Consider the following 17,337-nt stretch of genomic DNA (forward strand, 5'->3'; position numbering starts at 1 on the left):
CCATCGGAAGAAAGTGCAAAATATAAAATCAGAAAATGTAACAAAAATGTAACGAGATGATTTTATTATTGTAGTTAGAATTGAGGAATCGCGAGGTCCATTGGGGCAGATTTATAAAGACGGTTGTTTTCTACTCCAGTCTTCCTATCTCCTATGCCGGCAGAGGGTGCACCTTATTTAGGATGGCGCATACATCAGGTGCACCCTCTGCAGGGCCATGCGCTTGAAGTGAAATCTGGTCTAAATGATCCTAAGATTGAGGCCCCACGTTGCTGAACCGCAGCTTTTTTTGTTGCAGATTGTGTTGCATTTTCTTGAGCCAAAGCGAAGAATGGCTACAAAAGGAATGGGGAATATATAGGAAGTTCTTATACTTCTCTCTTCTGCTCAATCCTCTCCTGGTTTTGTCTCAAAAAAACCGCAACAAAAAAGTTGCGTTTCTGTAACGTGGGGCTTTAGCCTAAAGCTGGATAGGTCGGCGGTCCACCCACACCCAACCTCTCATCATGTAATCATTGGGATCGGGGTACTATGAGCTCCAGTATCTGGGACATGGGGTCAGCGGGCCTCACCTACTAAGCTGGGCGGCACAACTATTTATGTTCTCTTTCCTTGGGTGGGATTCCAGAATGGATTATAAGGTAACGTTCTGATCAGAACAATGCAGATCTGGTCTTGTGATCTGTTTATGAGGTGGATTGAGACTACTGGTCTCTGCAGCCTACGGCCTCATACACACAACCAACAAGGGTAACACCAGCTCTGTTTCGATGTTTCATTCCGTTTCGATATTAATAGAACAGACCCTATAAAATATTGGAGCTTCTTGAGGGGAAAGGCCCATCTGCCACATAAGATGACACCAGTATTAGGGTGCATTCACACTGAGTAAACGCTAGCTTATTCTGAACGTAAAACACGTTCAGAATAAGCGGCGTCTAAAGCAGCTCCGTTCATTTCTATGGGAGCGGGGATATGAGCGCTCCCCATAGAAATGAATAGGCTGCTTCTTTCACTCCGTGCAGTCCCATTGAAGTGAATGGGGAGTGCCGGCGTGTACGCTCCGGCATGAGCAGAGCTTGCCGTATACGCCGGCACTCCCCATTCACTTCAATGGGACTGCACGGAGTGAAAGAAGCAGCCCATTCATTTCTATGGGGAGCGCTCGTATCCCCGCTCCCATAGAAATGAATGGAGCTGCTTTAGACGCCGCTTATTCTGAACGTGTTTTACGTTCAGAATAAGCTAGCGTTTACTCAGTGTGAATGCACCCTTACATGAATTCTCCTTGTATCCACTTGGTACCTCCTTGCTGGGTCAAGTGACGCATTGAAGCAAAGTCTTGGTAGCAAACAGTTTAGGGTAAGTTCACACAGAGTTTTTTGGTCAGGATTTTGAGGCCGTATCCACCTCAAATTCCTGACCAAAAATACAGCTCACATTGAAATCAATGGCAGCCAGTCAGTTCTTTTTTTCCGGGAGTCAAGTGCTGGTCAAGTGCAACAGCTTTCAGTCGCGGCTACCTGGTTTTTGGTCCGGAACCCCTTACCCTTATAGTGAATACCATAAACTGCAAACACAAAATGTGCCTTAAAGAGGGTCATACAAACTGCTTACAGATGTGCCCACTCTTCATTTAGCCTGAATTTAGTAAGGAAACCTAATTTCTTAAAAAAATAAAATAAAATACAGTACAATATCACATGATAAAGAACCTTAAAAGGCTGCAACTCACAACACAACCACTAGGTGGCCACAAAAATCACACATTGAATAAACATCTAGTGATACAATATCACAAAATCATGTTGATTTGAAAAGCTTTTCACCTTGTGCCCACAAAATCCGAACCTTACCTGCCAAGACAAGATGGAAGAAACACATGTGTACCCGGCAAAATATATTAACATCAAAACTGGGTTCATTTCTGATATCCAAGTCGTCTGCATCTTATTAGGCCACAAAAGGCTTAGTTGCCGCATTTCTGATCATTTACAGCTTTAATGAATATCATTTCATTGGACAGACGACGGATCACCCAGGGTGTTACATAAACCAAATGCAGAAATTCTGTCTCCAAATGTACTTCAGCAAGGCCATGAGGACGAGAAGAAGCGCAAACCCAGATAGTACAGATAGCAGACACACATGGTAAAGGGAATGTGTCCCTAGGAAATTACTTATGGTTTAAAAACCAAGTTAAATATATTATGTTATACAGTACATATATATATATATATATATATATATATAATATTATTATTATTAATAATAATAATTATATACATATATTATTTTTCTTTATTTTTTTTACCTTTTTTAAATTTTTCAGGTCACTTTTCATATTTTTAAAAATTCACTAAATCCTGCAGTTTATAGTCTGGCTACCAAGCCTAATAATAGATGACACATCCAAATCTGTAGGCGTTTTGTTTGCAGCAGTCGCTCCATTTACAGACAGGATAACAATAACAGATAACACCTTCATAGATCACTACTGACAAAAGATGATATCTTAGCCCTTCCCCGGCACAGACCATGTTGAAAAAATATCACTAAACACTGTTGACCGAGCAAAGAAGAAGCTCAGGGCAGACGTCAGCGCCTATGATACGGTACAGAAAGTCATATAAAAAAAAACAAATGTAAAATCTTACTATCCCATTTTATGAGTACAGTAATTATTGTTGATACATTCCTATAAGTGCCTTCCATGTAGATTATTGAATATTCCGTCTCCTTTCTTCCAGGTCATTATCCCATTTCTCCTTCCGAGTTATTCCATCCGAGGTATTTCGCAATTTTCGCCAAGACATCGTCAGCGTGTAAGTGTCTTCCTGTAATTATTCTGTAACAGTATCGACCTCTATTGAATACGTCTCGCGTGTTAGGGAAAGGATTGACTGGAGGAGCGTTAGGAAGTGCAAGGGAACGAAAACCGATCCATCACTTTAGTAAAAAATATAAATGTGTGCCGATAGTCGGTGAGTTCTAGAAGTTCTATAGACGTTCTCTGCACCTCCGGGGCATCTTATCTGATACTAGTCATACATAGTCTTATCTGATACTATCTGATACTTATAGTCTTATCTGATACTATCTGATACTTATAGTCTTATCTGATACTTATCTGATACTTATAATCTTATCTGATACTAGTCATACATAGTCTTATCTGATACTATCTGATACTTATAATCTTATCTGATACTAGTCATACATAGTCTTATCTGATACTATCTGATACTTATAATCTTATCTGATACTATCTGATACTTATAGTCTTATCTGATACTATCTGATACTTATAGTCTTATCTGATACTTATCTGATACTTATAATCTTATCTGATACTAGTCATACATAGTCTTATCTGATACTATCTGATACTTATAATCTTATCTGATACTAGTCATACATAGTCTTATCTGATACTATCTGATACTTATAGTCTTATCTGATACTATCTGATACTTATAGTCTTATCTGATACTTATCTGATACTTATAGTCTTATCTGATACTATCTGATACTTATCTGATACTTATAATCTTATCTGATACTAGTCATACATAGTCTTATCTGATACTATCTGATACTTATAGTCTTATCTGATACTATCTGATACTTATAGTCTTATCTGATACTATCTGATACTTATAGTCTTATCTGATACTATCTGATACTTATCTGATACTTATAATCTTATCTGATACTAGTCATACATAGTCTTATCTGATACTTATCTGATACTTATAATCTTATCTGATAATAGTCATACATAGTCTTATCTGATACTTATCTGATACTTATAATCTTATCTGATAATAGTCATACATAGGCTCGAGTACAGTTATTATGTATCAGCTCTACAAGGAAACACCAGAGATGTAAAATGACTTTAGCACTGATCCAACCATTGGTGAGCTTGGTGGTCCTAGACCCCAAATAAGCTTCTCCTAGTTGTATAGATTGGTGGGCGGGACGCTGAGAGTGGCGCGCCTGCAATGACGCATACGTCGCATTAAGGGGCGGATCCCAGAGTATATCTGGGTGGGATTGTTGCGCTGGGGCTTGCGGCTATTCATCAAAGTAACGCAGTGCAATAAGGTAACACCGTACAAATAATAGATGTTATATGGACACGCACTAACAAAATGGCAGCTGAAAACACCATCAGAGGCTACATGTAGCCGAAACGCATTGTACAATCCCAGAAAATGAAGATTTTATTTATATATAAAAGTGGCGTTCCAAAAAAGTGTCTGCGAAAACTAAAATCACAAAATCAAAAAAGCAAAGGGGTCATCTCTGTCCATGGCAGCGAGAATCTCAGCGGCAGAGTCACACTGTTCATGAGTTTTCGTTAACCATCAGATCACAAATAGATCGGACCATTCTGTGCTGGACTTTGTGCTCGGTAAAATAACAGAAAAGGGGAATCGAAACGCAAATTCAGCAAAACAAAAAAACAATAAATTATAGTGAAATCCCAGAGAAAGGGGAACTACATGACGTAACCCTGGGGGAGGTCAATGGGGCATTAACTCTTGTCATGCCTGACATTTTTTGAAGTGCAATGTTGAATATTTTCTCTGATATTTTTCCAAGTATTCAGAATTCATCCGGTTACTATTTTAGTGGTAAAAAAATAAAAGTAATAACATGTGACAGTTACTGAAATTGATTGCAGCGGGCTGGGCACTGAGACTTTGGCGAATCTGTATGCCACTTGCTCAGCTCTCCAAGGCAAGCCAGCGATGCGTTGACGCCATGTTTATTCCCGCAGTGCTTTTTTGTTGCTGGATGCTACATGGGACCTAAGGCCATAGCTATAGGGCAGGGGTAGGGAACCTTCGGCTCTCCAGATGCTGTGAAACTACAACTCCCAACATGCTCTATTCAATTCCATGGGAGATCCAAGAAGAGCAGAGCAAGTGCATGCTGGGAGTTGTAGTTTTGCAACATCTGGAGAGCCGTACGTTCCCTACCCCTGCTATAGGGGGTGCAGAGGTAGCTTTGATATCCGGGTCCTGAGGGGACTCAAAGTCCTTACCACTTTACTATAGAAAGGACACAAGTATAATACATGATACCTGGGGACTCTGTAACACATTTTGCATTGAGGAACAGGAATTAAAATCACGGACTGGACACGGGGAATAAATAAGGCCTCATATGACTCTGTGAACAGAAATTTTTTTTAAAAAAAGTTAAGGTTTTTGGAAAGTGGGGATTAAAAATAAAGATTCGAAACATAGTTTCGAATACCTCGCTCCATAGGAATGAATGTAGCGGCCAGCGCTTAACCCCTTGGTGTTCGGCCGCTTCCATTCATTTCTATGGGAGCGAGGTATTCAAAACTATGTTTCGAATACTATTCAAATCAACTCTAGTAAAAAAAAAAAAAAATTACAAAAAAACAGCTGATCCTTGGCGGTGCCCACATTTAGACCTCTAACAGTCTGCAATTAAAGGCAAATCCTAAGGACAGGTCATCGATATCTTCAACCCGACAAAGCCTTTCAGCCAATATTTACTGTAATAAACGGAACATTTGACAATTTGGTGGTCCGCTGAATTTAACATGAGAAAAGGTTTTTTTCCAAAATTTCAATCTGTTAGCAGTTTATAAGGTGCATGGAAAGATTTTCCAGCTGCTTCTGGACATTTCGTTGCTCCGCACGTTTCTCTCTCACGTTCGTCTTCGTCCCTCGTCTAGTAGGGACAAGGAAATGGACTTGAATTTTAGAATCCGTGAATCCAAGGAGGAGAAATATTATTTTCACGTCTATAACGTCTTCCATCATTGACAGCTTATAAAATGCTACTTATTGTTCCCATAGCCATTGTATCTGGCCGAAGACGATCTCATGTGATTATTTTACTGGTATTATTTCTGGTAACTTGCAACGTCTGGCCTTGTTGTGTAGGAGGAACATCTGTTCCCAAGAATGGAGGAGTATTAGTGATTTCCATGAACTTCCCCTGACCAGGACATGAAATCCCAATGAAAATAGAAAAAAGGTCCAAACTCTTAGGATAGACAAAGATGAGATGTAGTGACGACGAGCAGACCCAACGACTCGTATATACTACACCTAAGATCACCCAAACCATAGAAAAGAATATTTTAAAATAACTAGAGAAGGACGAATCTCAAGAAATTCATTTTGCAAAACATTTGTAGGTTTTATACTTGTTTAATTTGGCCCATTTCAGTACAGAACCGTTACACTCCATAGTCCCTTCAAACCCCAGAGTATAATATGTAGGGATTGTAGGGTTATAGGTTGGACTTGATGGACTAATGTCTTTATCCAACCTCATCAACTATGTAACTATGTAACTAGGTAGAGGTGCAAAAACACGTAAACTCACCTGTCCTCCCTTCTCCTGGGCCCCCTTGTGGCATCCCTATGGGACCTCTTCCAGCATCTTCTGGCCTCCTGGCTGATGTCACACGTCCCAGAGGACTGCTTAGTCCTCCGCAATCACCCGGGGTGTACTGAAGTCATGATACTATAATACAAGCATCATCCCATGTGACGGCTGAGGCCAAATCACAGACCTCACTTCTCTCCTGGTGACCATTAACATCAAACAGGAATATAGAAGAAGCTTGAAGACCACTGAAGATGACCCTGAGGAAGCCCAAGAGAGGTGGGCAGGGTGATTATATGAGTTTATTATGTTTCTGCACCAGGGTCACAGTTTATTATACTCTGAAGATAACAGAATACAATAGCGATCCATGGGTGATGAACCCCAAAAGTTTCAGTTTCAGGTCGACGTGAAACTTTTGGAAAATTCGGATTGAACTGGGTTCGATCCAACCTGGTTTGCTAATCTCTAAAGATTACCTACGAGCATCTATTGGACGCCATTTATGTTGACTGCTGATCAAACACTCCACAAGGGTCTTGTCCCAAGTGTACCACTCATAATACATACGGTTACATAGTGTGGTTGAAAAAAGACCATGAGAATAATCCTTGTATTTTCTTGTGATTTTTGTATTGGTCGTTTATTGGATATCAATGGGCATAACATATAGAAAACACAGCCCTAATGGAAACAAGAAGTCAATCTGATCACCGAGGAGCCTGAGGATAAGAACACCGTTCCATTGATGAATTCCGAGCTTGTCTTAGGCTTCAGGACTTCTTTGATTTCAGGGTCTTGATTTCATGATTCGGGGGAGTCCACCCTTGGACTCCTTGCATCCCCTCACCTCCCCTCTTTCCTGTTTAGCTACCTCAGTTCTCTGTTCTCTTACTTTATTCCAGATGTTGCTGTTTTTGTTTGTTACGTTTCGATTCCCAGAGCCCGGACGCCGAGCCTACGAGTTGTTATAATCTTTCACGCTCTTTCCAGGGACATCTCTTGCCCAAGGCCTGGTCCAGTTCTTATAAGAGTAGTGTACTTGTACTTGTACTATACTCTTTACTTGTTACGTCTCATGAAAACTTTTGAAAACTCAATAAAATCTGATTAACTGTAAAAACAAGTCTAAAGAAGGAGCGAACCCGGGCGAGCAAACAAATGATACAAAAGTGATTTTTGTCCAACTTCTTTCTTTACCTTTCTTCTAGGGAAATGTGGACATCTACTGTTTATTTCTTGCAATGCCAGCTCAGTTACTAACTTTCATTATTTGCAACTGTGGCATGGAAACCTGCCATAACTACCAGACCAGAGCTTGCCCTGACGTGTGGACCATCATGCTCCATCCTCCATATTCTTTATGTCCCGCTAGTACAGGGGTAGGGAACGTACGGCTCTCCAGCTGTTGCAAAACTACAACTCCCAGCATGCATACTGGCTCTGCTGTTCTGGGAACTCCCATGGAAGTGAATGGAGCATGCTGGGAGTTGTAGTTTCACAGCAGCTGGAGAGGTGAAGGTTCCCTATCCCTGCGCTAGTACTTCACTTCTCTTCTGCTTTATCTAAGTGACCAGTGATGTAATGGCTTCATCCGTATAATATTTAGCTGCAGAGTTATTAAACTCCTCTGCTCATACTGTCTGTTTATAACATCGGTGAGTACTGTGTGCAGAATCTCCAGTGTATCTACAGGAGATGCAACTGTATACACCGCTCACCTGCCTCCTACTTGTAGGTGCTACAGTGAAAAACCTATCACATGCAGTAGGCAGGAGAGACAGGCTGAAGCTACAGTAGTGTGACATCTCAAAGGTCATTTTCGCTCTCGGGATCGGCGTCTCTTGGCCCTGATGGTTGGCACATCTGACATTTCCAATAAATTTTGTCTGTAACTCAACTTGTGATTTAAACTTACTCTTCTCTTATCCAAGTATATATGTATATCACTACACATAAACAAATCCTACCCACTAGACATGCAATGCCCCTCACTATGGGAACCTGGAACTGCGACACCACACAGTATCTCCACTAACCCAGTGGTTCATACCAACTCAGGACCCTGCACAACCTGATGTTTCCCTGGATAGGAAGCATTTAGGGAAGGGTTAACTTATCACAAATAGATCCCTTCCACCTGTCTCTTTTGTGTGCACCCAACTTTCCCAAACTTTGTCCTTTCACCCTGCTTTCCTAAGGTGAAGTACATACATTTTTACTTACATTAACTCTAGTGGCGTAAACATGCCGCTCCAGCAGTCACAATGCTACAGTCGCTCGAAACCAAGAAACTGCAATGTGAATTAGGGGACTGAGGTTTTATTTTATTTTTTATTATGTAGATTGGTCAGCCCCACATAGAGCTCGCAATGTACAATTTCACTATCAGTATGTCTTTTTTGGAATATGGGATGGAAATCCATGCAAACACGGGGAGAACATACAAACTCCTTGCAGATGGTTTTATGCCCCTGGTGGGATTTGAACACCAGGACTCCAGCGCTGCAGGGCTGCAGTGCTAACCACTGAGCCACCGTGTGGCCCCTGGGACTGAGGTTTTATGTCACTGATCTATCACTAGCTGCACTTGGCTATAGCTCAGTACAAAGGTAATGCAGTGTGACAAAACCGGAACCCTCTTTTTTGACAAGCCAGAGTTATCACAGGAGAGTAACCCCTGGTTCACATCTGTGTTTGTATTCCGTTCGGGGGAGTCTGCATGGGGAGCCCCCCGAACGGACTACCAAATGCATTTGCAAGCGGTGTGCAATGAAAGCACACGGACCCCACAGCCTATAATGGGGTCCGTGTGCTTTCCGCGTGCTGCGCGCACGAATCATGCGGACAGGAAAGTAGATAGTGAAGTACTTTCCTGTCCCAATGATCCGTTCGGAGATCTGGCGGCAAGCACATGGACTCCATTATAGTCTATGGGGTCCGTGTGCTTTCACTGCACCAGCGCTTGCACTTGCGTTTGGTATTCCATTCAGGGGGTCCCCATTCAGACTCCCCAAACGGAATACAAACGCAGATGTGAACGAGGGGTTAGTCTGTATAAGGAGAAACACAGCAAAAGAGTAAACGGGATGGAAGGCAATCAATAAATGTCACATCAAATACAATGGGCAAACAAAAGGCACAAAGAGGAGTCTCTACATTATTCTGCAATATTAGTAAATTCTAAACTATACAGGTAAAATAAAAAGTATTCCTGTAGTGCATCTGTAACCCTTACCCGACATCTACCATTGTAGAACGGGTGCCTTGGCCACCGGGTCTCTGCTTTATTATACAGCACAGACCCGGTTACAATGCCTGCAAAGTTGGCTGAGCACCATTGGCACATGGGCACTGCCATTTTGGGGTGGATCGACATCTGGGGGCAGCGATCCCTTCACATGACACCCAGGAGCATATTGAAGGCTCCCATGCTTGTCTTCCAGTGACTTCCATTACAGGCAGATTCAAGACACCTAAGAGGTCTAAAAATTGCATTGAAAAACAATACATATTTTTTTTTTTAAAAGTATTGAAAATTCATATCACCTCCCCATTCTCTAGAATGCATATTCAAGTATAACAAATATATTGTTTCCCTTTCCATAAACATTTTGTTAAATAAAAAAGTTATGGGTTTTGGTGTCAAATACGAAAGCTGAACTGCGGTGGGAAAGGGTTAAAAAAACATAAACCTGTGCGTATGGGACAATAATCATCTTATTATTTACTGATAGAGGAATTTCTCATTTACGATAAGAGATTTTTTTAAAAAAATTCTACTCTGGACTAATATACACTAATATTATCTTCATGATGTAATTGGATGCAATGTGACTTGCCAGATGTCTTCGCACTCCCACCGTTCTCCGCCAGAAACTGGGAATATGAGCGCGAAGGAAGTAGCTAAAATTGTTAAAGGAACCCAAGTCTATGACCCCTGTATCCAAAACATAACTTGTCATACACTATTAAACCAAAAACTTAGTTTGTTTCTACTTCCCAGATAATACCATTGTTTTTACTTTGTTGTGGTAACTGTTTTTGCCACTTCCTAGTAACCCTGACAGTGTCATACACTATGTATTATAGATAGGTTCCTAGGAGCCCTGACAGTGTCATACACTATGTATTATAGATAGGTTCCTAGGAGCCCTGACAGTGTCATACACTATGTATTATAGATAGGTTCCTAGGAGCCCTGACAGTGTCATACACTATGTATTATAGATAGGTTCCTAGGAGCCCTGACAGTGTCATACACTATGTATTATAGATAGGTTCCTAGGAGCCCTGACAGTGTCATACACTATGTATTATAGATAGGTTCCTAGGAGCCCTGACAGTGTCATACACTATGTATTATAGATAGGTTCCTAGGAGCCCTGACAGTGTCCTACACTATGTATTATAGATAGGTTCCTAGGAGCCCTGACAGTGTCATACACTATGTTTTACAGATAGGTTCCTAGGAGCCCTGACAGTGTCATACACTATGTATTATAGATAGGTTCCTAGGAGTCCTGACAATGTCTACACTATGTATTATAGATAGGTTCCTAGGAGCCCTGACAGTGTCATACACTATGTATTATAGATAGGTTCCTAGGAGCCCTGACAGTGTCATACACTATGTATTATAGATAGGTTCCTAGTAACTCTGACAGTGTCATACACTATGTTTTATAGATAGGTTCCTAGGAGCCCTGACAGTGTCTTACACTATGTATTATAGATAGGTTCGTTTGAGTCCTGACAGTTTTCTACACTAATTTTTAAGTCAATTTACAGTTTTTTTCAGGGCAAAAATTATTATTATTATTATTATTATTATTTATTTACTAGCTGGTACCCGCGACTTTGTCTGCGGTGATTGTAGCAGTGGGTATATACAGGTGCGGGTAAGGTTTTCGTAGTGTGTATAAGGTATGGGATATGAAATGTAACTTTGTATCTTGTTTTTGCTGTAATTCAGAGAATACGTGAGACTTTTGTGTTGAAGTTATTTTGTATTTGAGCCGCTATATATACGGTGTTGTGAGAAACTTTACATAGTGACTTTGGGACAGAAGTATTTGAAGTTAACCCTTTCCCGCCGATGGCATTTTTTGATTTTGGTTTTTCGTTTTTGACTCCCCTCCTTCTAAACCCCATAACTTTTTTATTTCTCTGCTCCCAGAGCCATATGAGGTCTTAATTTTTCTGGGACAAATTTTTCTTCATGATGCCACCATTAATTGTTCTATATAATGTACTGGGAAGCAGGGAAAAAATTCTGAATGGGGTGGATTTGAAGAAAAAATGCATTTCTGCGACTTTCTTACGGGCTTTGGTTTTACGGCGTTCACTGTGCAACCAAATTGACATGTCCCCTGTATTCTGTGTTTCGTTACGATTCCGGGGATATCAAATTTATATGGTTTTATTTACATTTTGACCCCTTTAAAAAATCCAAAACTATGTTAAAAATGTTTTTTTTGAAAAGTCGCCATATTCCGACAGCCGTAACTTTTTTATACATGCATGTACGAGGATGTATAGGGCGTCTTTTTTTGCGGGACCGGGTGTACTTTGTAGTTCTACCATTTCCGGGAAATGTTATTGCTTTGATCACTTTTTATTCAAATTTTTATCAGAATCAAAACAGTGAAAAAACGGCGGTTTGGCACTTTTGACCATTTTTCCCGCTACGGCGTTTACCGAACAGGAAAAATATTTGTATAGCTTTGTAGAGCGGACGATTTTGGACGTGGGGATACCTAACATGTATGTGTTTCACAGTTTTTAACTACTTTTATATGTGTTCTAGGGAAAGGGGGCTGATTTGAATTTTTAATCCTTTTTATTTGTTTTTATTTTTTTTTTACTTTTTTTTTAAACTTTTTTTTTGCATTTATTAGACCGCCTAGGGGTATTGACATGGGTGGGCGGTGTCGCGGATTGTCAGAGCGGTGGGGGTCGGCAAACATGGCTGCTCCGGAGCGTTATAGAGCGCCTCCTGGAGTATCGTTAAGGTGTGGGGCAAAGTGGTAAAGTATATGTATATGTGATTGTGTGGGGTTAGGGGCGAGGCTGTAGAGGGCAATATGAATTTTGGGGCTTGCTATGGTCCAAAGTGTGTGAGATTGCAGAGATGGTGGTGTGAGTTTGGGTTTTGTGGGGTTCCTGGCACAAACATATGTGCGCTATTGTGACGAAAAGTAGCCTATTGCACAATTGGGTGCATTAACTATGTTTGTGGAAAATTTCAGCCAAATCGGTGGAGCGGTTTTTCCGTGATTGAGGAACAAACATCCGAACATCCAAACTCACAAACCCACAAACTTTCACATTTATAATATTAATAGGATTTATTTTTAATAAAGGTCTGTTCTTACTATTAATGGATTAATAACCCAAATATCATTAGCAGTATTTTGAATGATTTCAGGGCATCTCTGGGAGCTAGTGGCATCTTCTGCATGTGTTTACTTGGTGTAGTTTCCTGCTGTTTTAGCCTACAACTACCATGATGCATTGCTCTTCACTCAGATCCCCCTCTCTCTCTCACTCCCTCACACCCCCTTACTGTCTCCCTAGCTAGCCCACCCACTACTAGACCTTCCCAACTAACTCAAACCAAAACAAATCCAAACCCAAAAACAAAATGAATCTTGAGAGGTTTGCCAGTCTCTAGTCATCAACAGAGGTGTCTGCCAACATTTGAGCCTATACACAGTACATGCATGCTCAGCCCAGATTGAGTATTGACCTGGGTATAGAAGGTTTCTGCTGACAGATACTGAAGTTGTAAGGCTATAGCTATACAGTATAATGAGACAAACTTGGCGTCTCCTCCTCCTATTAATAGGCTCGAGTTAGTGAATCACCCGGAGGAACATTCGTTGTCTCATTGAAAAGTTTCACATTTGGAGAACTAATTATTTCGCTTGGCAGTCGCCAGAACCGTAGAGACGTATTTTCCAGTTGTTGGCCGGTCGTGGCTTCGGTCTATGGAGCCTTTAATCAATATTGGATTTATCGCTTTATTATGGTCATTTGCTCCTTTCCACCACATTCCACAATGTTTGGAGCCAGCACCAGTGATGTCAGAGATCGCCAAGCTTCTTCTCAGACAGAAATATTTACTCTTCCGCCAGCATATAGAATAAACATGTCAAGGTTACTTGTCTTCTCAGCTACTTTTAGAAATTAGTATGAAATACTTGATCCCTCATTCACAAGGCAGTGCTGCGGTGTAAAGTATCTTGTCGCTTATTCTTGTTATTTTTTTACATCTCTTTGCAGTAACTACACTCAGTGACATAAAATATCGCACCGAGAAGGAGTTGTTGTCGACTGAAACTTTTTATTTGTGGATACAATGATAGATGTGATTACAATGTTACAGTGAATGAAGTTTATTAGGGGAAATTGCAGAATGGAAAGGCAACTGTCGGAGTCTTTGGGGCCACTTTTAGCACAAATACAAGATGAGATGCCATTGGACATGGAGGGAGTCAGGTTCTGTATGGCATATGTGTACTCAGATGTTGCAGCCGGGCATGTAGATCTGTCACAGTTTCATAAATCTTCCATTGGTGATACATCTGGCGACCGTCAGACCAAGGAATTGTTGCAATATGGTGGAGACATTCCTGGAGTCTCTTACTGAGTGTGGGTGAGCATTATCCTGCCAGCGGGAAGGCGTGAAATGTCTTATACATATCGCCGACCTGTTACTGTCCCTCGTATCATTACTAGGGGTGACCCAATGTCCTGTGATGGCTCCACAGATCATCACCCCAGCAGTTGGGTAGTTGTCACTCTACAGCAAAGGCAGGACTGAAACGCTCACCACCCTGCCGCCATACTTTAATCCAACCAACGTTGGATCCCGAACAGAACGTGGATTCATCACTAAAGACAATGCAGCACTAGTCCATGGCAATACAAGATTCTTGTTCAAATCACTGTCAACTAGGTCAGAATGGCCTAGATGGCGATGGCCTAGCCTTTTCGAAATGACCATTCAGTCCATTGACTCTTTCCCCTTTCAAAGTCTGGGAAAACTGGAATGTCTTTGAGTTTGTGGTAGAGGCATGTCTAGCAGTCAATGATCTCTCACCAGGAAGTACACTACCCAAAAGTAGCCTTTGAGACCCTTTTAATAGGCAACAAGGAAGCACTCTTATGCCTGTAATTCTTCACATATCTCAATATTTGCTGAGTTTTGCAGCAACCCAACATATCTGTCTGGGTGGGGGGGGGGGGTGTCAATGAGTGTATTACGTTATTATCATACAATTTATGGGCACATTTGGAGAATGGGAATGGCTATGGTTTAAGAGCGGGGACCCCTATTACTGCCCTTACTGATGGGGTCCCAGCCCTTGTAACTAAACTAGTAATTCTATAAGCCCCTATAGATTGAAGGTAACTAAACTGTCTGTCCCTTTTGCTGCATTTAAAGGGATACTTGGTTACTTTCATCTCTTACATACCCACAGGACGCAGTGCTCATTTTTTCACAACTCCCATAGACTTCAATTGAGAGCACAAGTATGGCCGCCTCTTCACAGAAGCGTATAGACGCTGCTACGGCAGGGAATTGGCGCACGTTGCGGGGTCAGCAGACCACTTGTTTTCTTGATACGTGAGGAGGCCAGAAGAGAATTTTTGTTACATCATGTGATTCTAGCCTAGATGATGCATCGGTATGTGATCCAGCAATCCAGATGATTTACATTACATCACGGCCAATATAACGGTTTTCGTTTTCTAAGCCAGATGGTTGTAAATGTCACTAATATAAATATCATTTCTTATTGAGGTTTGGAATGGGTTCGCTTGTGCTTTGGTATTTGTAACATTTTGACATGTCTGAGAACTCCCAAAAAGTTAACATTTTTTCACTGAATAAGTCCAGGAAAGAGGATTTATGGTAATCTCAGCAGGGCCGAGGGGTGAGTAGGGGCCGGACATGGCTTTTAGTAACTAACCTACACTAAGACACCAGGTATTCCGATAATTCTGTCCGTAAGTGGTTACTGGCGTGGCATTGACATCTGGTGACCCGGAACCCTTGAGAGCAGCTGCAACTTCCTTTCATTTTTATTTTTTCCTTGAAAAGAATAAATAAATATTACAAAAGCCAAAGAAAATCCAGATCTTCTCCAGTACAGACACTGACAACGATACAACCCCAACCTTCCATCATCTCACCAATAACAGGTTTGATATCCTCCTCCTAACTAGACACGGGCAAACCTTACAAGGTTAATTTCAACGAATATTTGTTAGGTTCAGAACTCCGGTTTGTTCCGAGCTGAACTTGTTTGGATAGAAGTGGAAACGCTATTGTTATACTGTGAGGAGGTGGAGGCCCAGGGAAGGTGAGGGAGAATAACAAACACTTAGACTCACCTTCCCTCACCTCACCTGGGCATCTTGGTGGAGTCCGGTGGTCCTTCTGCATCCTCTTCTTCAGGCCTCTTCTGGCCTCCCACTGACATCATGTGCCGCAGGTTCAATCAAATCACGTTGGGTACATTTCCTTTCTTGTAACATTGTTTTGCCTCATGTGAACACTGAGGACCAATCACAGACCTCAGTGGTGACCCCCGACACATGACATCACCAGACACCACAAGGAGGCCCTAAAGAGTTAAGGGAAGATGAGTATGATTTTTTATTTTTTTTTGTCCCCTCCCCAAGACTCCACCTATGATCTCTTGAGACCCCAGAGTATAATACGGAACCCATTTTAGTTCACTCAAGTTGGGTCTCCATTGGTTCGGTTTCTTGGAATACTTGAGTCAAACCCAGCTTGGTATGAGTTAGTTCGCCCTTCTCTACTGTCCACCTGTTCATAAGTTACGGCCCCTAACAACTCCAAATTGATCGGGGGCACAGCAGATATAAAATGATGGGACACATGATATTTAGTGATTTGTATTTGGTGACAGATCCTCTTTAAAGGGAGTCTACCATCACTAAAATATCTTCCAAACCCCTTGTATGCTGTTGCAGGGGTGAGTAGTCACCTCGAGGACTTTTTCATATCAGAGTGCAATCTTGCTGCTGAAAAAATCAACTTAATCGGTATGCAAATGAGCTGTTTGGTGCACCAGAGGCGTGACGTTGCCACAGAACCCATTTTCGACTGAGGCCATTAAATATTATATCAGGGGGTGATGATGGATACTCCAGCAGACGGGGCTACACCCAATAGCTCAATTGCTCAAAATGTTGATTCCGTCCACAGCAAGATCGCACGTTGACACAAATGGTATATTCACTTTGCCACTAACCACAGCTACAACAGCATATACTGTAAGTGGTTTCAAGGCAATTTTGGTAACAGTGGACTCCCATTAAATCCCTTCCCAACCCGGATAACTACAGTACGGTGATTCATCAAAGCCAACCAAGTTGGGTAGGTCAAGACCTACAGGAAATAACATGAACATACAAAAACTGACAGCAATATTTCCTCCAAGCTTTGGAAATGATAGAGTTAAATATTCCAAACTTGGCAGGCAGGGTTTCTCCTATATATTTTTTCATTCCTTTTGAGCCCACTCTTGGCATTGGCTCCAAAAACAGCAAAATCTGCACCAAAAAAATACCTTCTCTACAATGTGTGGCCGACGCCCATAGGGGGCTTCCCATGAAGGATATTTGTCACCTATCCACAAGATTGGTGAAACATATTCGGTTAACCATCACTTGGAACCTCCCTGATCACCAGAATCGGGATCCCAAACTGCTCCATTCTCCTTCATTTCACGACCCCGGTGAGGACGAGCGAAGATGAAGTGGTGGCTACGAATCAGCCGGTGGTTCTATTCAAAGATTTTGGATCTTGAAAAATAGAAACGTTGTATTTGGCTGTTTGTCTAGATACAGTATAGACCGCTGTCCAATCTGTGCCAGAGTGAAAATTATTCACCATGTTGTAAGTTCCAAGGG

General features: G+C 41.5%; 1 protein-coding gene across 1 annotated transcript in view; it reads left to right on the forward strand.

Annotated features, from left to right (window-relative positions):
* The window catches only part of LHCGR (luteinizing hormone/choriogonadotropin receptor), an 82,108-nt gene that overhangs the window by 11,548 nt on the left and 53,223 nt on the right, over positions 1-17,337 (forward strand). Inside the window, exon 2 of the mRNA XM_075267033.1 lies at positions 2,751-2,825. Coding sequence (XP_075123134.1) covers positions 2,751-2,825 — 75 coding nt within the window. The remainder of the gene's footprint in view (positions 1-2,750; positions 2,826-17,337) is intronic.

This window comes from Leptodactylus fuscus, chromosome 3 (assembly GCF_031893055.1).
Source record: "Leptodactylus fuscus isolate aLepFus1 chromosome 3, aLepFus1.hap2, whole genome shotgun sequence".
Classification (NCBI taxonomy): Eukaryota; Metazoa; Chordata; class Amphibia; order Anura; family Leptodactylidae; genus Leptodactylus; species Leptodactylus fuscus.